The 24,535-nt window shown below is 43.0% G+C and overlaps 1 protein-coding gene across 3 annotated transcripts in view; it reads left to right on the top strand.

Annotated features, from left to right (window-relative positions):
• SEPTIN8 (septin 8) overlaps positions 1-24,535 on the top strand; it is an 85,569-nt gene that overhangs the window by 26,448 nt on the left and 34,586 nt on the right. For all 3 annotated transcript variants that reach the window (XM_077326913.1, XM_077326914.1, XM_077326915.1), the window contains exons 2-3: positions 19,524-19,638; positions 24,048-24,243. In XM_077326913.1, the coding sequence (XP_077183028.1) occupies positions 19,524-19,638; positions 24,048-24,243 (311 nt within the window). The remainder of the gene's footprint in view (positions 1-19,523; positions 19,639-24,047; positions 24,244-24,535) is intronic.

Below are 24,535 nucleotides of genomic sequence, written 5' to 3'. Positions count from 1 at the left end.
AAACTGCTTTTAGGTGTGTTGTGCCCGTCCCAAAGATTTACAGCCACTGTAGGGCTGGAGATGGCAGTTTATAAGTGGTACAGATGGCTGGGGTATTCCTACACCATAGTGTAGTTCCACACGGTTATTTCAATTTGTTCCCAAAAAGAGTTAGACTAGTACCGCTCTATGTGGGATTGTACTGGAAAACATCTAACTAACTAGCGAGGTTAATCTTGTAGCAAATGTTTGCATCAAACCATATGTTGTTTACCATACTGAATTCCTTAGTTTCCCGTGTAAATAGAAATTCTCACTGCCTTAGCCCTGGGTCTAGAAGTACTGTGTCTTTTAGTAGAGCAGATGGATGAAAAAGGAAGGGGAGGTTTTCCTACATTTCCTCCATCACTGTGTCTGAAAGCACTCCTTCCTTTACCACTTGCATGGAATGTTTCCATGGAGTTCCTGCAACTCCAGGAATGATATTTTTCTGTGTTGGGAAGTGATGCAGGAATGGAGAAGAATGTTGGAAAACTCCATGTGCATTCCATGCATGCATGATAGCATGTGGGACGGAGTTAACAGCAGGAAATTGAAATTAGGGCTAAAGCATCCTGTACAGAGCACATAAATGTATGCCTTAGACATTATTACTGTGGCTTGATGGTGTCATTACCCCCAGTGATTAGAACTTTGCCTGGGAAAAGGCACAGGTGGCTATAGAATTGCAGTATTTTCTTTTGATTGTTATGTGAATATCACAAAATTGGGGGGGGGGACCTAAGAAGAACCTGAAGTATGATTGAACTCATGCTGTTCTAATGGGGTTTCCTAAATTTAAATATGTGTGTAGCGTTTCTTTGAAGAAACTGACAAGAAAATATGGTCATGTAACTATGAAGACATGAAGCTGCTTTAATGCAGGATCAGATCTCTGACTACTTTGAATTCCAGCAGCTGTTTAGGAAAGATCTACCCCTTGTTTGAACTGGCAAATAAATCTGAATGTTATGAAGCTATAATCTTTCCCATTATAACCTGTTGCATAAGGTTGGACCTTTCCCAGACCTGCTACCTGAAAAATTTAACCTGGACTTGATGATGTCATCCGTTCAGTTGTGTCCGACCCTCGGCGATTTTATAGGAAAGTCTTTGCCATGTGCCCCTGTCTCTGACTGCTTCTTTTAGTTGGTTCATGGTCATCCCTGTATTGGCTTTGATCGTGTCGAGCCAGCGGATCCTTTGGCGACCACGTTTCCTTTTGCCGCTGACCATGCCGAGCATTAATGATTTTTCTAGTGAGTTTGATTGCATGTATCAGAATCAGGGCCGGATTTTCCTATAGGCTGACTAGGCTTCAGCCTAGGGCCTCAAGATCAAGAGGGGCCTATATTCCACATTTTTTTTATAAAGGTTAGTACCAGGCACAACATGTTTCATCTAACATATTGATATATATCACAGTAATGATGTATTTTATTATCTCTCATGTAATTTACAAACTTAAAAATGGGAGGTGAAAGGGCCACATAAGTGGAATAGCCTAGGGCCTCTTTTCATGTAAATCCAGCCCTGGTCAGAATCCCCTGGTTTCTGCCATGGTTGTTCTATCCAGGCATTGGCCTTTCTGTAGCCATTTTAGTTTCTTGTTCTCTGTGACCAGTTTGGATTTACTGCCTGTGCTCATTCTGTCTGGCTGGTAGATTAGATGCCTGCTCCAAGGTCAGTGCTGCTGCCCAGTTATCTATCTTGGCTGGGTTCCCAGACCTTGCACCTGGGGCTTGTAGTATTATGTCTTGCTTGTTGTTGTTGTTGTTATGTGCGAAGTCGTGTCCGACCCATCGCGACCCCATGGACAATGATCCTCCAGGCCTTCCTGTCCTCTACCATTCCCTGGAGTCCATTTAAGTTTGCACCAACTGCTTCAGTGACTCCATCCAGCCACCTCATTCTCTGTCGTCCCCTTCTTCTTTTGCCCTTGATCGCTCCCAGCATTAGGCTCTTCTCCAGGGAGTCCTTCCTTCTCATGAGGTGGCCAAAGTATTTGAGTTTCATCTTCAGGATCTGGCCTTCTAAAGAGCAGTCAGGGCTGATCTCCTCTAGGACTGACCGGTTTGTTCGCCTTGCAGTCCAAGGGACTCGCAAGAGTCTTCTCCAGCACCAGAGTTCAAAAGCCTCAATTCTTTGACGCTCGGCCTTCCTTATGGTCCAACTTTCGCAGCCATACATTGCAACTGGGAAGACCATAGCCTTGACTAAACGCACTTTTGTTGGCAGGGTGATGTCTCTGCTTTTTAGGATGCTGTCTAGATTTGCCATAGCTTTCCTCCCCAGGAGCAAGCGTCTTTTAATTTCTTTGCTGCAGTCCCCATCTGCAGTGATCTTGGAGCCCAGGAAAATAAAATCTGTCACTATCTCCATTTCTTCCCCTTCTATTTGCCAGGAATTGAGAGGGCCGGATGCCATGATCTTTGTTTTCTTGAGGTTGAGTTTCAAGCCAACTTTTGCACTCTCCTCCTTCACCCGCATCAACAGGCTCTTTAGTTCCTCTTCACTTTCTGCCATTAGAGTGGTATCATCTGCATATCTGAGGTTGTTGCTATTTCTCCCTGCAATCTTGATCCCAATTTGTGACTCCTCTAATCCCACATTTCTCATGATGTGCTCTGCATACAAGTTAAATAGGCAAGGCGACAGTATACAGCCTTGCCGAACTCCTTTCTCAATTTTGAACCAGTCAGTGATTCCATGTTCAGTTCTCACTGTTGCTTCTTGACCTGCATATAAATTTCTCAAGAGACAAATAAGATGCTCTGGTATTCCCATCTCTTTAAGAACTTGCCACAATTTGTTGTGTTCTTGCTTGTACTATGTATCAAACAATTGCATTTGGGTGGGAAACTGAGGGAATAATTGTACTGTGCAGTTCTGGGTTCACCAGAACTGCCTTTGAAAGTCCAAAGAGAGCTGCTTGAATAAACGTCCATCTTGAAACACAGTGGAGTCTTGTTTACAAGTCTGAAATCTCAACAGCATGATGTGTCCAAAGTAAGTGAGCTTCAGACGTAATATCTTCCCTTCTAATGACATAGTTGGTTTGCTCCTCTCTAAAACGATTGGTAACTTTGGCTGTCCATGGTATTCGCAGCCTTCGTCTCCAAAACCATAATTCGAAAGCATCTGTTCTCCTCCTGTCTTCCTTCTTCAGGGTCCAGCTTTCGCATCCATAGGTGGGGAAGACAACGGCGTTGACTAGCCAGCACTTTGTATTAAGGCTGATATCCTTACTCTTCCATATTCGGTTCATGCCTAACATTGCATTCCGGCTCATTGTTATTCGCCGTTTGAGTTGATGGGAATCAAACCGTGGGCACATTCTGTAGGCAAAGTGTGTGAATTACTACAGAGCCATAAAGAAAATGCTTACCTTGTCAAACCTGATGGAAAAAACCAACACCAGTTCAAAGAACAAAAACATTTGGTTGGATCCAGATTAAATCTCGGGTAGGCTAATTTCTACCAGTTTCCTCTTCCCACTGCAGTCCCCACCCCAGACTTGCCTTTTATGCTATCCTTGAGAGTCACTTGTCACACATGAACAGGATTTCCTGGAGACTAGTGGGCTCTGGTGGGAGGAAGAGAGGCAAAAAATTGTATTTCACTGAAAGAAGTGCCTTGTGTGACCAGAAGATGGCCTGAATCCAACCAGTAAAGGAGGAAAGTACACATAAGGATCAGAAGTTTGAATAGATATGCCATTTCCCACACATTTCTAGTTCATTTGTGATTGACTCCAATTCTTGTTTTGCCAGAGGTGTTCATAGCTATAAGGTGGTCCCATGGCAGGCCCCTCCTCAGCTGGCATTCAGGCATGGGATATAGCACCTGCCTCCTCCCTTAAATTTAACCTTCACTGTGGGGATAATGGTTTTCCCTCACCTGTTCTATGCTACAGCATCAAAGAGAATTCCATTGGGATTTGGATTCATGGCAATTTGTTAAGAGCTTTCACCACACTTGGCAGCATCAGTAGATGTTGAATTATGTAAAGGGAACATTGGATTGACACCATTTGCATGGTGAAGCTATTTTTTTTCAGGTCTCCCTGACTGAGGGATCTGGGACAAGAATCAACTTGGGCCTCACCTAACCAAACCCTTTTGGCACATGGGATGCTGTCATGGATTGGCATCTCTCAGCACATTTTGGATGGGTAGGTTGTGTGGCACTCGGCATACTATGGGAAACTGTCTGAAGCTCTGATTCAGGGTGGAGTTCCCCAGTTGTGTAAGGAAACTGATAAACTTGCAGCAGGTCTTGCCCCTATTAGACTAGCTACCTTAACTAAAGTTCATATTTTGAATGAGTGAGTTATGACTATTCCAACCCAGTTAATTTTTAGCCCAAGAATTGCAGTTCTTCTTTCTTCAAGATTTTGTCCATTTAAAAAAAAAGGTTATTGGACAGAGATACCATCCCATCCATGTCTCTCTCGCACAATGCAACATGACACACATGCTTCATTTACCAATGGAAAATTATAAAGATCCAAAACATCAAGATCTAAACTATTCTCCTTTTTATGTAGCGAGGTTATAATTCCCAATCATGGTCTTTCAAAATTTGAAATTTCTTTTTAGAGCACAAACAATGGAGGCTCAGATCACAAATGTAGCATATCAGGCATTTCCCCCTTTTTACCAGTTGAAGCTACTAGCACCCTCCAAGACCCCAGAAAATCTAGCCACAGTCACCACCAGGATAGAGTACTGTAACTCTATGAGGGCCTACCCTGAGCCCTGATGTGGAAACCGCAGCTGGTACAGAATGCAGGAGCTTGAGTCTTTACCAAGACACCATGGAAGGCCCATATACAACCTACCCTTCAGTAGCTGCACTGATTGCTGGTTGAATTCTGGATTAAATTTAAAGTTTTGGTTTTAACTTTCAAGGCCATAAACAGCCACCAGAAGAACCTTAAGATCTTCAAATACCAACATGTTGGTAGTTCTTGGCCCCAAATAAGCTCACCTGTCCTCAACCAGGGCTATGGCCTCGGCCTGGTGGAATGAGCTGCCAATTGAGATGAAACTATCTAAGCTCTGTGGGGCCTATAAGCTTAGGGTTGGGACTGGAGCAAGCTAATGTAGCCAGTAAAATACAGGCCTCCCTCCATTAATCTGAGGTATTCCTACCACGAACTGAAAGGGGAAATCAGAGCACTACAAGATATTTATGTTTTAATTTTAAGTTTAACAGTACACATGTATAAATGTTGTGTGATGTGAACTGCCCTGAGCCTGCTTGCAGGGAGGGGCAATCTATAAAGCTCAATAAATAAGACGGAACTATCAAGCTATGAGAAACACCTGCCCTCAAATGAAAAGCTTCTCTTATCTTCTGTAACTTTTCTCCGTAAATTTGAGTTCTGAGAGATACCAAAGGTTTGAGATGGCCTTTAGCGCTTTAGCGCTGTGGCACTGGATGCAGTATTGGCCTAGTAGTATTGTTTTCAAATGTAAAGGTCTTAAATGTTAATTTTATTCTTCTCATCTTGCCATGTTCTCCTCTTGGCAAAATGCCAGATTTCCCCCAATGAGGTAGTATAACCTTATTGACTATCCAATAAGGTAGTCCTCAGAAGTGAGCCAAGCTTTGTTTACTACTACTACTACTACTACTACTAATACTTCCTGTCCTCTACCATTTCTCGAAGTCCATTTAAGTTTGCACCAACTGTTTCAGTGACTCCATCCAGCCACCTCATTCTCTGTCGTCCCCTTCTTCTTTTGCCCTCAATCACTCCCAGCATTAGGCTCTTCTCCAGGGAGGCCAAAGTATTTGAGTTTCATTTTCAGGATCTGGCCTTTTAAGGAGCAGTCAGGGCTGATCTAATCTAGGACTGGCCAGTTTGTTCACTTTGCAGTCCAAGGGACTCGCAAGAGTCTTCTCCAGCACCAGAGTTCAAAAGCCTCAATTCTTTGACGCTCAGCCTTCCTTATGGTCCAACTTTCGCAGCCATACATTGCAACTGGGAAGACCATAGCCTTGACTAGACGCACTTTTGTTAATGCCTCTGCTTTTTAGGATGCTGTCTAGATTTGCCATAGACTAATTATCATTATCATTATTACCTGCCCTTCCCTGATAGTAAGCATATATAAATAATAAATCCCATAATTAAAATCAATATAAATTAAAATCAATATAAATTATTTTTAAAGCTACCTCTTTAAAGACCTGACTAAAGGTGATTGGTTACATCGGGCAAGTTAGAATGGAGGGTTCTTGGCCAGTGTTTACTTGATGTTAATTCCTGGCCTCAGCAATAGGCCTGGCAGAGTACTTCTGTCTTGCAGGCTCTGGAACCGTGGAAGATCCCAGGGGGCCTTGAATTACCTGGGGTGAGCATTCTACCAGGCTGGGTTGAGGCCAGTCTAACTATTTCTGCCCTGGGGGTCCTGTTTCACTTCCGCATAAGTGTGCATAATAATTTGGAATCCTTTGAATCACCAGACATTTTGCTTCTCCAAGGTGAGGTTTATTATCTTTAACACTTAGCTGTATTAATATTTGTGCAGAGGCCTCCTGGGCAGAGCCGGTCTGGCCTTTGCTTCCAGCCCCCTGTGACATGGGCCAATCCCAGCCCCACTCGGCCCCACCCCCAACAAACCTGGCAATGAGACCAAGGAGGCACTCGCCGCCATTATGTGCCTGGACACTACCAGGAAAGGAGGTTTTAATCTTCTCCCTTCCCCCAACCCCCATAAGTGCTTCGCCTAAGGAAGCCTCGCCGAGGCCAAGAAAGGCTGTGCCAGCCCTTGTCAGGGTGAATGGGAGCCCTGGCTGGGACTCGAGGAGGCAAGTCCCAGCCAGGGTTCCCGTTCACCCCCAGAAGGCCTGGTGCAGCCTTTCTCAGCCTCGCCGAGCCTGCCTGGGGTGGGGGTGGCGGCGAGTCCAAGCCAGCCCTCCCCTTCACCTTTGGAAGCTTTACTGGGGCTGCGCCATGCATTCTTGGGGCGAACAGGAGCCCTGGCTGGGTTCCGTTCGCCCCTTGAAGGCCTGGTGGGTCCTCCTTCCCACCATTGTAGGAGGCCATGCCCTGCTTTCCAATGGAAGTCAGCCAGTGGCAAGCCGTTTGGCCGGTGTCTGGGGAGTGCAGGCAGCTTCGAGCGATCCTCTCCGGAGAAGGGCTGGGGGAGACGGAGCTGCCCAGGCCCAGAGGTTGCCTCTTTGGTGTTCAGTCATCAGAAAGTCTTGGAAGAAGGGGAAAGGAAGGGAACGTCTGGCCACTGTTGCTGGTGGCAGCGCGGGCAGGTGCCTGAGGAGACAGTGCTTAGGCCCTGCAGTTGGAGGCAAGTGCAGCACCCTGGTTTTCCTTGCAGTGGACCTGTATGGTAAGTTAGTGCGGCTGTGCCTAGCTGAAGATCACATGGTCAGCTTTATAGCCTGAATATGGACTTGAACCCAGCTGTTCCCAGAGTTAGCTTAACACTCTCACTGTTGTACTACATTGATTTGCTGTTAGGTGAATCACAAATTGCCTTTTCAAATATACAGGGGAATGTGACATCTAATTTTTCAGTTCTGTTGCAAGTTAACTTAATGTTGGCAATGAGCCCAAAGCATGGACTCTCCGTTTATATCTTTGGTTAGTAATAAAGCTTTTAGATCACTTGTTTTCTCATTCTCTGGCACACCACTAGTGTCACTGAAGACCCTGGCATCAACTCCTGAGAGAATTAAATGGGAGTGATGCCCTTCCTGCATCAGTACAATACTGGCGATGAATAAAAGGGCTGCAGAACGAAGAGTTTAATAACAACAGGTGCTGTACAGCACAGTCGGTAAACTAATTTACTGTGGTCCTTCCAAAGCAAATTGTCTAAAGTAGATTAGTGTAAAGAGGTAGGTCAGCTGATCTGTTGATTTATAGCCCAAGTAGAGGGTCAAATAAAAATTCTGGTTTTGTTCCTTTTGTTCATAGTAAGAGGATATATTTTGCTTGTATTCGTTCAAGATCTGCAGTGTTTTGAAATGCATATAAAGATATATTCCTTAACAGAATGGTAGAAATCATTCTGCTGGGGTTCTTAGGGCTGATCCTGCGTTGAGCAGGGGGTTGGACTAGATGGCCTGTATGGCCCCTTCCAACTCTATGATTCTATGATTCTTCTGTCAGTCTTTTCCCCTGCTTTTATTTTTAACCACTGAGGTATAAGTTTAATTTAAAAACCACCCTTGGGTATACAAAATGATAGCTAAACTGCTAACCGTATTGACTCTAGGACCCAGCTAAAGTTAAGTGCTCCAAAGGCCCACTGAAATCACAGGAAAAGATGACTTCCTCATACTAAAATCAGTTGGGCTCAAGTCTTTCTTTGGCTGCAATTGCCCCTCATATGGGTGCAGTACGGAGCAGCTGTTTATGTTAGACAGACTGGTGGTAACTTGGCATTAATAACACTGCCTATGACTAATTTGACCACTAACCACTTCTCACATAGGACTTAATTGAACTAATTTAGCATGAATGTAAGATTTGGTAGAAGTTTGCAGCTAAGTCTATAACATTCTAAGGGCAGACAATATTCTGTTTCATCTGTAAAATACTCACATTCCCTGGACCATTATTCATCTTCCAGTGATTATTTTTATTTCTAGATGGTGCTTGATCTGACAGTATCTCATTTTGCCTTTTAACACCCATAAGGCTATTAACTTGTCAGGAAAATGTTTATGGGGCTGCTGTCATTTCAGAATGCATTAATCTCTTAAATGATGTCAGAGGGAACACCTGTGTTGTATCCATTTTCATAAACTGGGAAATTGTTTTGACTGGTTCATTCTTTTTTTTTTAATATATATTTTTTATTTGACTGGTTCATTCTTGAAGCTTTTTTAATATATGGAAGAGCTAGAGAAATACCAGTGTGCAAAGAGTGTTATAATAAGCAAGGAGCCTGCTGTCCTAGGTTTTGTCATGGGTGTGGGTGTTTTTTGGTATAGAAATAAGAATTTCCTGCTAATAAGTAGCAGCATGGGCCAGTGTCATCCATATGTCTGCAGCAGGTGTGAGAGGTTCCCAAAACAGAAATATTGAAGACACACTCATACCCACTTGGGCTATTTCTCCAGATGCTTCCGACAGATTAGCGATCTTCACCAGTGACTATTGTGAGGACTATTCTCTGTGTATTGTGTCAACACAATTTGTTGAGCACTTAGGCATCTGCAAAGGCTGCCAGCCTTCTAAAAATTGCTCTGCTTCTCTGTTCTGTACCATAAACTGTTTGATGATCCTTTGCTATTGGATGTAACTAAGGGTGGCATATCTTGTAGGAAGAGGGGAATCCCTTGTGCTGAAAGGCCTTATCTGAGTATAATGACAGATAAAAAGGTAAAGGTAAAGGTATCCCCTGTGCAAGCACCGAGTCATGTCTGACCCTTGGGGTGACGCCCTCTAGCGTTTTCATGGCAGACTCAATACGGGGTGGTTTGCCAGTGCCTTCCCCAGTCATTACCGTTTACCCCCCAGCAAGCTGGGTACTCATTTTACCGACCTCGGAAGGATGGAAGGCTGAGTCAACCTTGAGCCGGCTGCTGGGATAGAACTCCCAGCCTCATGGGCAGAGCTTTCAGACGGCTGCCTTACCACTCTGCGCCACAAGAGGCTCTTATAATAATGACAGATGCAGCCCAGTAAATTAACGTCCTGTTAAATCCTTCAGAATTATGGTCCAAATAACACAATCTGAATCATCTGTGGTGTGCTATTTGTTGGACTATAACATTTCAGCGTGCAAATGAGCCTTTCTGTCTTTAAAATGTAAATTCACATGCAATACTATTGTAACTGAGTAGGGTTAGCTGTCTCCCTGAAGTATATATACTTAAATGTTTTTTTAAATACGAGAAAGCTTACAAATGTGATTTCTTCCACCTAAAGCAGCATGACAAAGTCCAACAAAAGCTGACATATGTAACTTCTGTGCTTAGGTTTGTATCTTTTAATTTTATATATTAGATACTTCAGGATCTGTAGGAATTTCTGCAACTCCAGACCAACTGATTAGCATAGTTAGCAGGTATTCATTCATTCATTCATTCATTCATTCATTCATTCATTCATTCATTCATTCATTCATTCATTCATTCATTCATTCATTCATCTCTTCCTCTTCATAAGATAAGCTGTCATCTGTGAACCATATCTGGACAGTAAAGATTTCTTGAAATCTGTTGTTAGTACTTGTCTGATCATGGAACTTATTGGTCTGAATATTTGCCAAAGGCAGAGCATTTTGGAAACTTTATTTTGCTTTGCTTTTCAAGGTCAATGTTAAACTGGCAGTGTTTTTAAATTTTTGATGGCTTTGTTTTTGAATCCAGTTATTATGCTTGTCTCTTTACAAAAATATGAACCAATTTAAGGAAGATGTATATACCCCAGATGGCAACATAAATTTACAAGTGTTCATTTGAATTGACTTTTATTGCATGTTTTGAGTGTGGTCCATATTCCAAAACACACTAAAGAACCGCTTCTGGCATGCATGTTACTGCAGCAGTGGTTTGGAACCAGTAAGAACCTGGTCCATTGATGCACAATCACAGTGGAAGATGGTATATTTGCTGTCTTGAGCATCCTTCACCACATGTGGATGGTGAACCCCAAATAAAGATCTTCCTGTGTAAATCTTTCCCCAATTTTGTTTGTAGGATGGAGGACTGTGAGTAACAGACTGATGATCCAATTGTTTTCCTATTGACCATCATAAGTGTTTCACTGGAAAACAGCAATTTGACAACCTTACTTTAATGGTAATAGGACATTGGTCACTCATAAGCCAGCAACTCATTAGCTTTTTAGTATTCATGTTTAAGAAATGGATTGTGCACGCAGCATATTAGCTCATACTTAAAAGCAATTTGCGTGTAGATGAGAATACATTTAATGTATATGAGAATACATGTATACAGGAATACATGTACATGAGAATACATTTAATGTATTCTCATCCGCATCTTCCAAGATTGTCTTAGTTTTTCTTGGCAATGGCAGAGCTTGCTTTTAAATTCATAACACTGATGTTGACGGTTGCCTAGGAACATGTCTCTTGTCTTCTGGGTCATTCATATTCTAATCATAGCTCTCTAGAAGGCCTTGTTTACTTCCTTTCCTTACAGAGCAGATGATAAAGGTTTTTTGACTTGTATTCATGTTTTGTTTATAACCAAATCAGGGTGTGGGTCTAAAACATCTTGCAAAAGCCAATCCTTCCTATAGAATATATTATGTAAATCAAACTGATTTGATAGCATTTATTTTGATAGCAAAATCAGGCTTTTTTAAAGCAACATCACCATCCTTCTAGTTTCATGTGATCAGGTAAGAATCCTTTCCCAGTGACCAGAACATAAGATCAGAAAGCAGCATCTTGGCCACCATGGCCTGTTGCTGGCTCTCAAGAGGGACTGGCTGGCTACTGTATGAGACCAGATATTGGATTAGATAGACCACTGGTCTAATCCAGCAGTCTATCTAATCCAATATCTGGTCTCATACAGTAGCCAACCGGTCCCTCTTGAGAGCCAGCAACAGGCCATGGTGGCCAAGATGCTGCTTTCTGAGTCTGGAATTCAGCGTTTTAGTGCCTCTGAATGTGGAGGTTTCCCTCAGTCACTTTGGCTAGTAGGGGTGCATTCAGCTGTATCTGAGCTGAAGATTTTTTTTTAAAGCTGAATACAGATCAGAGAATCTAGCCAGCTACCAGTTTAGCCAATCCCAAATAAAGCCTATATTTTTCTGACTTTTTTTGGGGGTATATTCAGATATACTGAATAGCTGGAGGTGGAGAAGTTTAAAGGGCTACAAAGTTAAGTTAACTTTCAGTTCTTCCCTCCTTCCCACCTTTTGCTCTGGTTTCATGGACAACAGGAGGGAGAGGGAAGAGGCATTTATGCAACCTAACGGCAAAAGTACCTTAGGAAGAGCTGTAGAGCCTTAGAGCCAGTCATTGCAACAGTTTTGCAAATAGCAGTGCATTGCAGGTTTGCAACTTGCAAAATTGTCCAATTCACTACCCACCCATTTCCCAGGGAACTGGAGGGATGAAGGAAGGAAGGAAGGAAGGAAGGAAGGAAGGAAGGAAGGAAGGAAGGAAGGAAGGAAGGAAGGAAGGAAGGAAGGAAGGAAGGAAGGAAGGAAGGATTAGTGGCAGTCTGTCAAATAGGATTTCATGTTAGGAGGAACACTGCTCTTCAGCCAATCACAAAGTTTCTTCTTTATTTGAAATTCTTCTGTGCATAGGCAAGTGTCTGGCTAAGCTGGACTCCATTTGGAGAGTGGCTTTGGCTTTAACTGCTCTGGCCTGACTCCTGCTGCCTGGGAGACTCTGCTGTGGACTTTAGATCAGATCCTGCCTGCCTGGAGAAGAGTGAAGATAGCAGCTGGTGTGATGGAACCACCACACCATTTTTTTAAAAAGTTTTTTTTAACGTTTTCTTAATTTAGTGTCCCTTGGGCTTGGCAGGTGGTAGGTTATGGGGTGGGAGGTGGTTCCCTCTGGTTTTATTCTTTGCTTGACATCAGTCCTGGCATGTGGCCCAAAGGTTACTGGTTTCTGTTTGGCTCTAATAGGTTGGCTGTGGGTTGTGCTGCTGGGTACTGTTTCACTGGTGCTGCTGTCCTTGTCCCCGCCCCCCCACCTTTGTTGTTCAGAGAGTTTCAGACCTGCTGGGTTTTGGCACTGCCGGTTCTGCTGCCGCCCTTGCAAATATCCCCCCCCCACACACACACACATACACTTCCCTTTCTCTGGGATGTTCTGCTGTGCTTGTATTGCCTTGCTATTCCATCCCATTTGGGACAATGGAGAATGGGGAGGGGGCTTCTCTGGGTGCCCATAGAAATGGGCCCTTTGATTCAATCTTTTTGAAACTTGGGGGGTGGGGTTTGTGGTTGAGATGCTCCAGCCATTATGCTGAAAGTTTTGTGACTCTGCTCCCCCCCCCCAGCAACTGAATATTCTAAAAATAGATTTGCCATTGACTTTAATGGACTTGAAAAAGTTCAGGATTCCTGAATATAACCAAATCCAAATACCAGTATTTGGATTTGGGAATATCAGGAAATACTGGTTTTTTGGCGGTTCAATATACCCAAATCTAAAAATTAATTTTTTTCCTTGCTAAAGTGGCAGCTGATAGATCTAGACAGTAGAATAGGGCCAGTAGGGTAGGGATGTGAGAAAAGTGAACAGGAAGCATTTAGGAACAGCAGCAGAAAAGGGAACACACAAGAGAAGACAAGGATGGTGCTGGATATGCACAATTCTTCTTTTGAATGCCTGCACATTGCATTATCCTGTCAGCCGCTTCCTCCTAACATGAGCCATTTGCAAGTTTCCTGATCCAAGAGAGATGTGGAACTGGGGCAACCACAGGTTGTGATCCCTGCCCCTGTGGTGAACATGACATCGCCATCTGTCTGGTGAAGAGGTTTGCTAGTGAGGACAGTTATGGTTTAGCGTTGCAACTTACTCTCCTGCTGATTCCTGTGTTGATTCCCCCTCCCTGGTTCTCGTTGTCTTTCTTGCTGTCAACTCTTTTTAGAGACTGCCTTCTGTATTGACAGTGGTCCAGTATAATAGTCCAACAGCAGTGCTTTTAATGGTTCTATAGCCATAGAGGAAAAACCGCCGTTAATATTCCATCCTGTAGTCAGTATGATCCCACTCGCATTCTATAGACAATACATATTCAGGACCCAGGCTTTTGTTTTAATAATTGGTGATCAATACAGTACTTAAGATGACTTCATTACTGTTGGAATGGAAAACTAGCCAGCCCCAGCGGGGTACTTGGGGTAATAGCTTTTTCCTCTGTTGGTGAAAACAATTGATATTGATGGGTTGAAGCAGAATGGATGACAACAAACTGTACTGGTCAGATTGTCTTTCCTGCTTTGGCAGCCTCCATGGGAGCATGTTGTGCTACTGTTGTTTCCAAAGAGGAAGAAAGAATAAACATCTATCAATATGCAGGGCAAGCATGATGGAGTATCCATTAAAAAAAAGAATTGGGCTGCAAGGCCTGTCATAGCCAAGGAAGCTGTTTTTGTGACGGGGTTCTTTTCTCACCTCGTAAAATAAGGATTTCTTGTTTGAACTTTTAAGGGGGGGGATATATTTAAATTCCACTGAACAAGTTAATGTTTCCTTTAATTATGTTGAGGAGAGTAGAGAAAAATCTCATGTTCCTCGTGGAAATAATTGTTTTTTAAAAGCTGGCAGCTCGTTGAAAATTTCGTAAGCATTTTAATTCCTGTGGACCATCCTTTCGTACAAGACCGTCGGTGCAGCCTTTATGAGCACAGAGAACTGAGAAGCTTGATCCTCAAGCGTAGAGACTAATTTTCTGCTCATCCGCCAGGATTTGCTGAACGAATTAAAACTAATTGTGACTGGAGCAGGCACCCCTACCCTTTTTGTTTCTCGGCAGAGACTGAGGCTTTAGCAGCTGCACAGATTTCGTGTATGTGAAGCCTTTTGCATCACAGTCCGGGGCAAATGTTAAAGGGAATGTAAAATTGTGTAGCTCAGTAAAACCCTCCCCAAGCAGTCTTGTTGAGTGTTATAAACTGCTTTTAAGAGGAGATATTAAAGGAAATTTCATCTGATGGGTCAATAACCATCCTTTTAAGATACTTAGCCCTGGGGATGAGCTTTATAACATAGCAGAGAAGGGCCAAAATGCATAAAGACTCATGTAGTGTACATTCAAAGATGCTCTCTCCCCAGACCTTGAAAATAGACACATTGGATCCAGTTTATTTTGGAACAAGTTTACATGTGAAACTTGGGAAAAATGGATTAAAGCTGAACAACAGCTAGCACAATACATCGGACTGATTTGTTAGTTGGTATCCCCTTCCCAATGTGCGAATCTGAAGAATCTGTATGCTTGTGATATGGCAGCAGCTCTGCTTCCTTTTATGTAATGCCTTTTGACTTTCTGCCTTGAAACATAGACATTAAAACATGGCTGCATTGAAACAAATATAGCACAATGTGCTGCTTCACTGGTGTTAGTTTTCCTATCTGACAGTTCACTAAAGAACTTTTCAGTCTTAAGTTCTTTGCAGTTGTATTTTGAATGTGCTGCAAATTTCAGACTGAAGAAATAGAAGCTGCCAATAGTGGTAACAGATTTTTGCTAATTATCTGTCCCATGCTTTAATCACTCCCTTCCTCCAAACATCATCCATATTTTCCTCCTCTTTTTCTCTCACAATTCTGTGAGAGAGGTGTGTGTGGCTCAGAGAAGAGGATTGTCTCAAGGTCACCCAGTGGGTTCAATGGAGACTTGAAGCAAGACGTCTTTAACCCAGAACTTTAAAGACTGTGCAGAGCTGGGGTGGTCCTACATGCATGGCATGCCAGAGGTGTTTGATTATCCTTGGAAGCCTTTTGGGTTGGAGGAGGTGAGAAGGATGCAACCGCTTCAATTACTACACTTGGGATTGATTAGTCAGTCTGCCTAGTGATTGTTTATGTGTGAGGGGAAGTGGTTATTCTTCTCTTGTATAGTGTGGCTTGGTAGTCACCTGATTCATGCTTGAACCAAAATAAAGGAATCTTGTAGTGCCTTAAAAACCAGCAGACTGAAGTTCTTGACTGGATAAAATGTATCTTATTGCAGCTCTAGCAATAAGTAGCTTCTACTAAAATAAACCGGTTTGGCTTAAAGACAAGGCTCCTTTTAGACATTGTGCTGCAACAGACAATCACAGCGATGCACTGGAATGTACTTGAGTCAAACCTGCTACCTACTTGCTGCTGTAGTTGTAAAGCTTTAACTGGTGTATTTGGTTAACCAGCAGCTCCCCTTCCTCAGCAATGCTTGTTATTATCTGCTGTATTTGTTGAACCTTTGTGCTAAATACTATTTGCTGATCCTGTCCCAGTGAACTGCATGGATCGCCCTGCCTCTTGCACTAGGTGACCTGCATTCTTTCCATTTTGTGAATGGCATGTGGCATTCATTCTGAACTGTTTGACTCATTTAGTCAGCAGACCTTCTTGAAAAGGTTGTCAAGTCGTCATATCTTTGCTGAGGCAAAAGGAACAGATGGAAGTGTCTGGAGCTGGGAAAACTTGTGTGGGGGGGGAACAAGATACTTTCATTAAAAAGGAAACTGGTGTAGTTACAGATGGTGAGATGAGATGGTTCCCTTGTCTTATGTGCCTCCCCACCTGTGATTGTTTTCACAGTGGGACTGAACAAAGCCGCTTATGTCAGAGTCAAAGGAAACAGATAAAGGGTTCTGGAAAAAATACACATGCAGTTGACTTTGCTAACATGATTGAAAAGTAGGAGCTGTTAGAAAATGAAAGGATTAGGAGTGATAAATAAAACATGGGAATTGTTATTTCTCCCACCACATAATAAATCCTATTGCAAGTTATTACAGCACTCAAAACAAGGGAATCCCCAGGACTCAATACTGATATTGGTTTCTTATCCCACTACATATGCTAACAATCCCCCAGAAGGGTCATACATCATTTTATTTTATTTCTTATTATTTGGGATAATAATAGAATAGTGATTGTCATGTGTATCGTAAAGTATAGTAGAATGTAATGTAATTTAGAATGGGAGGCTGAAATTTAATTTTCAGGTCTGCAGACAGAACTCTCCATGCTTGGTTTGAAACAGATTGCGCATAGTGGCAGATTCTCTTTTAATTACTTCCAGGATCCATAATTGGGAATGCATCCATCCATTAATTTTTAATCTTGATGTTTTTATTTCCTTTACAATATTTCTTTGGGGGTGCTTTTGGGTTTACTGTTTCTTTCTCCTAGTGTTTTCTTTCATCTTTTATCTGAGGGGCAGCATTGTTTGCCTTTTCTTCTTGGGGTTGTATTTCTTTTAAAAGTTGATTTTTTCAGTGTTTAGTTCTACAGTTTTTTATTTCAGTGTTTTGTTCTGGGGGGGGCACTGTAGTTGTCCGTTCTGCCAGTTTGATAGCTGTTGTACTTGTTGTAGTAGGTTGACAACTTCGGGTACTGTTGTTCTGCTCTAGTTTGCTGGCCTGGGGGCACTGTTTGGTTCTCCTGTCAGAGTTGTTCTCCCAGAGCAGTTCTGTTAGAGCTCTCAGGGTATCTGGCATCAAGAGAGGAAGGGAAGGTGATTATAAGCCATTTTGAGACTCCAGTGGTTAGTGAAAAGTGGGGTACAAAAACCAGCAGCTGTTCATCCTCTTGACTTTTCTGTATTTGTTGGAGGAGGAGAGGATGGATGTTGACCTTCTTTTGCACTTACAGAGCTGGTTTACTGTTTTTCTTTAAATGTTTTTGAATATTTATTTCAAACTACTGATGCCTCAATTAATGTAAATTTACCAGTAGCTGCTGCATTTCCCACCCTCGGAATTATATATGAGTAAATAAGTTTGCCCAGATTTTGTGGTCAAATTAGGTGCCTCGACATATATGCGGGCCGGCTTATATGCGAGTGTATATGGTATGTGATCTGGTAATTTCCATTTCATTGTCTGATTAAGTGTGCTCTGTACATGAAAGCTTATAACTTGAATACAACTTCATTGATCTTAAAGGTGTGCCATTGGACTCAAATTTGTCCTTGAATTCTATTGTGTTTGACTGTCCTTTCAAAGGATCTTTACATTTTAGAATTTCTGGAAGGGCTTAAGGAGGCAGTGGTACAGCCGTTGCTGAAAAAAACATCTCTGGACCCTCAAGAGCTCAACTACCAACCAGTCTCACACCTAGTGTTTTTAGGGGAAATGGTAGAAATATCAGCATTCCTGGAAGAAGCTTCAGTCTTTAACTGATCCCAGTCAGACTTCCAACTTGGCCATGGGGTAGAAACAGCGCTAGTTGCCCTGACGGATGGCCTCCATTGGCAGCCGGACAAAGGTGGGTCAGTGCTGCTTGCGCTATCAGACCTCAGCAGCGTTTGACACAATCAATTAGCTCACCACCTTGTTGATGTTGGGATATGGGGGACAGGCCTCAAATGGTTGATCTCCTTTCTCCAGGGTCACGTGCAGAAGGTAGAAATAGGAGAAGAGACTATCAAGCCGCTGCCAGCTTAAATGTGGAGTCCGGCAGGAAGTGGTCCCCTCTCCAATCTTATTTAACATCTTTAGGCTCCCTCTTGCTCAGCTGGTACGGAGGTTTGGACTGGGATGCCATCATTATGCAGATGACACCCAGCTCTTCCTCCTATGGATGGCTGCCCTGATTCTTCCCCTGAAGGCTTAGCCAGATGTCTGGAAGCGGTGACAAGGTGGCTCAAGAAGAGTCATCTGAAGCTCTACCCTTCAAAGATGGAGGTCCTATGGCTGGGCAGGAAGGATCCAAATGAGGAAGCATGTTTGTCTAACCTGGACAGAGTATGGCTATCAGTGGCTCAGTTCGCCAGGAACCTGGGCGTGATGCTGAACATCTCCCTTTCTGTAGGTGCAGGTCACAAGAGTAGCATGGCTGGCCTTCTGCCGTCTACGCCAAGCCAAACTACTACCACCTTATTTGGCACCCAGATCCCCCAACCACAGTGATCTATGCAACAGTCACCTCTAGACTGGATTTATGTAACTTGTTCTATCTTTAACCTTGATCTGGAAGTTGCAAGTGGTCCAGAATGCCACACCCAGGGTCCTCACAAGAACACGGTGGATGTTCCATATCTGATCTGCAGTAGCTCCCAATTGAATTCCGGATCAAACTTAAGGTTTTGGTATTCACCTTTAATGCCATATGCAGTCTGGGCCCAGTGTACCTGACACTGGGCCATGCTGTCTATACCCCACCCCCCAAAGAGCTCTTTGATCTGCCACATTCAACTGGTTGGTGATCCTTGGCCCCAAAGAAGCATATCTGACCTCAACCAGGGCCAAAGACTTCTCTGTCCTGGCCCCCACCTGGTGGAATGAGCTCCCAGAAGAGATTAGGCCCCTGCTGGAGCTAACACAGTTCTGCAGGGCCCGCACAATGGAGCTCTTCTGCCAGACATTTGACTGAGGTTGACCAAAACTAACAACATCTACTTGGCTCCCCAGAATCCCTCTTCATGAATTATGGACTGATCAACTGTGGGATAGATAACAAGTTAATGTTGTTTAACCAGTTACTGAACCATTGGAATCACTGTTACTGATGCTGCTATTACCATGGTTGTTTATTCAATGTTGTTATTATGTTATGCTGTACTTGTTCCATGTTTTCTCACATTCTATGTAAACTGCCCTGAGCCACAGGGAGGGCAGTATATGAATGAAGGAATGAATGAAAGTTACCTGTGAAGATCAGGGAAGGTTTCTTTTCCTTCTGATATTTGACTATAATTACTAGTATGTCTGGAATGTGGCATATAAAAACAGCCTGCTCTGCTCTAAGAAAAATGGTAATGTTTCTTAGGAGTCCTGTATTTTTGACCTAGTCTTTGACTGTGACTTCCTTTCATTTTAAACCTCACCCCTGCTAACTGGTGTCAATGGTCTTTAACAGAATGAGGAGAAACGGAATCTTTCTCTGGGGGGCCATGTTGGATTTGACAGTCTTCCTGACCAGCTTGTCAGCAAATCTGTGACACAAGGCTTCAGCTTCAACATCCTCTGTGTGGGTGAGTAGAGTGTTTATTGCAAAAGAGAAATGCTTGAGAATAAATTAGCACGAGGGCTTCTTTGCTGCAGCTGTCAAACCATGGCTGGTATGCTGGGAAAGAACTTAAAGTGCAACTGTTCTTTCTCTCTGAGGCGGAGCTTAAAAATACTTTTAAGCTTTGCCCTGTCAAAAAAGTATCTGCGTAAAAAGGCTTTTGACAGGTCCATAAATTACATACTTTTGACCCTTGCCAGTTGAAAATGAACATCTTTACACAGCCCACGGCGCCACGGGTGCCGCGGACTGAATAAAGCCGTAAGAACTTAGGGGGAGGAGTTAGGGCGGGCTCTGCCGGGATGAGGAAGGGTGCCGATTGGCCCCTTCCTCCAGACGGACCATCGGCCGGGCCAATCGGCAGGCACAAAGCGCCTGCTGATTGGCCCAGCCGATTCCCACCCTGCTGAAAAGGAAGCAATCGCAGTTGCTTCCTTGCCAGCGACCTGACGCGTCGGGAGGCGCAAAGCGCCTCTCGCCGCGTCAAGCCGCTGGCCAAGGGAGCCCTCGGCAGCTGCGCTCTGCGCTCTGTGCGACTGCCGGGGGCTCCCTTGCCTAGCGCCCGCTGTATTTATTTTACAGCAGGCTTGATTACTAGTCTGTATAATAAGCTTTGTACACTGAAAACTGATTTCTGTCATAAAATATTTTCATCTCCTGGTACCTATCAAGCTCCATTTAACCTTTTCTTGGGGAAAATATTTTGAAGCACATGTCCAAGTGATATGTTTATTGCATAAAACATTGTCTCATTTGCTACTGGGTGCTTGCTTGCATTGTATCCACTGGAAGAGTTTGCACAAGAACTTGATGGACGGAGATATTTCCCATTTTGAGCAGCTGTTTGTTTGTCCTGAAACCTTTTTTTGTGGATAGGGAGATCCTCACAAGTGAACTGAGGGGCAGGATGGAAAGAGAGTGTGCAGTGCCCACTGGGAATCAAGTGAAATCTCCTTTTTTTCTGCTTGGGTTGGCAGAAGAGTAAAAAAGAGGCGATTTACTGAATGCCTCTTGTCCTTCCAGCAATCTTGCCCCACCTCTCCCTTTTCATGGCTCACTTTACTGGCCTAGTCTGATGGACTGCACTTTGAAAGACAGCTTCTAGGTGCTGAAGTAGCAGCAGCAGCAAGTGAAAGATTAAGAATGTTCACTAGGGAGAGACAACCTGTTCTGAGTGCTCTGATTGGCCAGCAACAACTGAGAGGGAGCTGATTATTTGTGTCCAGAGAGAGAGAGTCAGTCCATTCTGATTCTGACAGAACCTGTGAGTCTATGCTTAGCTGACCATCCACTCTGAGGGGAAACTCTCATTAAAAAAACTGAGTTTTCTACTGACAACTGAACCACACAATGTTAGGGCAACTAGGGCAGCTATGTAGCAGTGGGAATTTGGGCAGTCGTATGTTAACTCCCAATTTGGGTCAAATTGGAAGGAGAGGTTTTCTCAGAAAGAGGATCCCTGCCCAACTTAAAAGGGGAAATCATCTAAGTGTATTTCCTCAAATTCATGTGTAGATACTTCAGACTCCTTAGTAGAAGGTGAGATACTGGTACTTCTCGGAAGGGGGAAAGCGGTGGTACTAGGAAAGAGTGCCCATTTTTTAGAAGCCAGGGGAACTCAATAAATAAAATGATCAAAAAAGATAAACATATAAACCCCTCAGTTTAAAAGAAATCCCAACCACTAAAAATAGGTCTAAGAACATCTCAAAACCGTGTAACCAACTTCCCCATTCCTTCTTTGTAAAATAAAATCATTTATTTCTTAAAAATGCCTCAGTGCCTTTCTGATAAAGGGTTATAAGAAAAAGGGACTATACCTTCCCAAAAGTTCTAGAGCCGAGTGAAATCAAAAAGTTCTTTCAGTAACAGGGTGGGACAGTGAACTTCATTTTATAACTAAGAAACCACACAACAAGGCTAGCTCAGTCTGTGAGGAAAGAATATTTTTATTTTGGAGGGAAATTTTATCTTTGAGTGGGGAAGTGTGCAGAGGTAACTGTCAAGTCAAGGCTGTGCTGATCCTTAGAGACGAGTTTCAGAACAAACAGCAGGCAGCTTGAAGATGACATGTACTCCACCATATTTCTGTGAAATCTTTGGGTCAGCTCAGCCTGGGTCAGCTCAGCGTGTGTAGGCTATAGAGTCCCACATGTTGACATTGGATGATCAAATGCAGCATCATAATCCAGCTGTACTAAATTGTTTGGTGTAGCCAGTTTGGTGTAGTGGTTAGGAGTGCGGACTTCTAATCTGGCATGCCGGGTTCGATTCTGCACTCCCCCACATGCAGCCAGCTGGGTGACCTTGGGCTCGCCACGGCACTGATAAAACTGTTCTGACCGAGCAGTGATATCAGGGCTCTCTCAGCCTCACCCACCCCACAGGGTGTCTGTTGTGGGGAGAGGAATGGGAAGGCGACTGTAAGCCGCTTTGAGCCTCCTTCGGGTAGGGAAAAGCGGCATATAAGAACCAACTCTTCTTCTTCTCTTCTTCTTGACGGAGGGGGGGATTGTACATTGAGTATATAATGAATATGCTTTTTTCCTTTGTTCCAATCAAGAGTTCAAATACTCCTTGAAAATTCAGCACAGATCAGGCTGTCAATAGCTCCAGTTTGAGGCTGTGTACAAGCCAAGAATTCTAAATTGTCTGCATATGTTTGTTTCTCAGAATCTAACAATAGTGCTGGATTTTCTGGGTTTTGTTGAGGTTCTATGATGCCTTCTGTTAATAATTTTCAAGGCTTTTCAAAATCGATATTCTTGCAATAGAATCTTTATATTCATGAGGAGGTTCTTCCTTCCCCTAGGAGACCGATTGTCTCTGGATGTGATCCAATCCTGGAAATACTCTTCAGATATATAGGGATTTTTTAAAGACTTTTTGTCCCTTAGACACCACTTTATATTAAAAACACTGAGAATTGAGAGAAAAATCACACATGAATGAGAATATTCACCTAGTTACAATGGATGTTGACTCCTTATACACTAACTCCACCCTAAATGGAGACACTACCAAGGACTGAGAGTATTATCAATGAAAGTCATGTCAGACACATTCACTCTTGAGGATGCTAGAAGAAATTGCTCTCAGAAAGAATTATTCTGCTTTTAACAAAATAGGCATAGTTCCTCGGGATGTTTCCCACCCTGCACTAAAGCAAATGGTGAGCAAATGTTGCTAGCTGTGGCAGAACCTGGTAAGAGAGGGAGAATAATAGGATTGGACTAATCAGTGCAAGGAGAGTGCTAGGCAGCTTTCAGAATTCACTTCTGATTCACTTCCAGTGCTTGTTCTCCTTCACCTCTAAGTTGAGTCGCTCCAGTGTTACATACAAAAGGGAAAGGCTTTGATGTTGAATTTGGGGGTCCAAAAGAAACTTGAACCTCCTGTTCTTTCTTCAACACAGATTACTATCACAAAGAAATATGATCAGTTCTTATGTAAATTTGGACAGGGAGTCTAGGCATAAAGGTTGCTTATGCATCATTGTGGGTGGAGAGAAAGGATTAAGGACAGAAGGTTCTAAATCACAAAGAAAGCATTAAATTCTCTACGGCTTGGAATGTCTTGAAAGATTCTCTTGTTATTAATGGGCCTGGGCCAGCTTTGAAAGGGTTTGTTAACTGATGTTTCAAAATATCCCCACACCTCATTGCCTCTCTGACAGAGTGGCTCTGCTATTTCAAAAGTCTGGGTTTCTGCCAGCCATAGCCCAGAGCAAATATTCCCCAGTTCAGTTCCCACTTGCTCTTCCAATTCTACCAGCTCAGTTTGCAACACATTCTTGTATCACAAACCATTAAAGCAGCAGTTTCTGGTATTCTGCCCTCTGTCAAACAGGTCTGTGTGGATTGGGATTATATGGAAATGATTATTGTTATTGACAAGCAATTCCTGACTCTTGGTGGGAGTTTATGATAATCTTTCAAAATTACATTACTTCAGATTTCCTTGCTGTTGATAATTGTTTGTGTGTGTGTGGATGGAGGAGGTGGAGTGATTGTATCTTTTGGAATTGTATGGATGTTTGTCTTTTTTTCTTACAGTTTGAGCTCTAGAAGAGAACTACAAACCTGTGGTTTCTTAAGAGTAGAAACTGTTTTAAATATTGCTGCGCCAGTTATATCTGAAAATGGAATCTGCCTTAATTTTTTTTAATGGGAAAGGATGGAAAACAATTTTTCATATGCATTTTTAGAGAGATGGAGGGATTATACTTAAAGAAAGTATGGTTCAGTTCATTGGGGGGGGGGAATCAATATTAAGAACATTCTTTGAGGGATACAATGTCATTTTCTAGCTAATTTGTCTTGAAGCCAGGAGAAATTTGTGCTGAAAAATTGATGTGGTTGTTTTTAAATTTAGGCGAAACTGGCATTGGGAAATCCACGCTGATGAATACTCTTTTTAATACGACGTTTGAGACTGAGGAAGCCAGTCACTATGAGAGTACAGTCCGCCTGCGGCCACGGACATATGACCTGCAGGAAAGCAATGTCCAGCTGAAGCTCACAATCGTGGATGCGGTGGGGTTTGGGGATCAGATAAATAAAGATGAAAGGCAAGTTACTTTCTGATTTGATGCAGAAAGACCACAGAGTTTTGGCATGTAACATACTGCTTTGGAATACAATGGAGTTCACTTCAGGAGCTAAGTATAGCACAATCGCCAGCTTATGCTATCCAGATTTAATAAATGTTTCCATGTGCATTGAACTTCATTAAAAAAGTAAAGCATTCATATTGACTCTGAAACTCCAGACCTGAGACATGAAGGATAATTTTAATTTTGGATTTCTCAGTTGCATTATGTTCCAAAGGCTGTGTTGTACATAGGCTAGAAAGGAAAAAAC

This window comes from Paroedura picta, chromosome 3 (assembly GCF_049243985.1).
Source record: "Paroedura picta isolate Pp20150507F chromosome 3, Ppicta_v3.0, whole genome shotgun sequence".
NCBI lineage: Eukaryota > Metazoa > Chordata > Lepidosauria > Squamata > Gekkonidae > Paroedura > Paroedura picta.
This window is presented reverse-complemented; position numbering and strand designations above follow the sequence as displayed.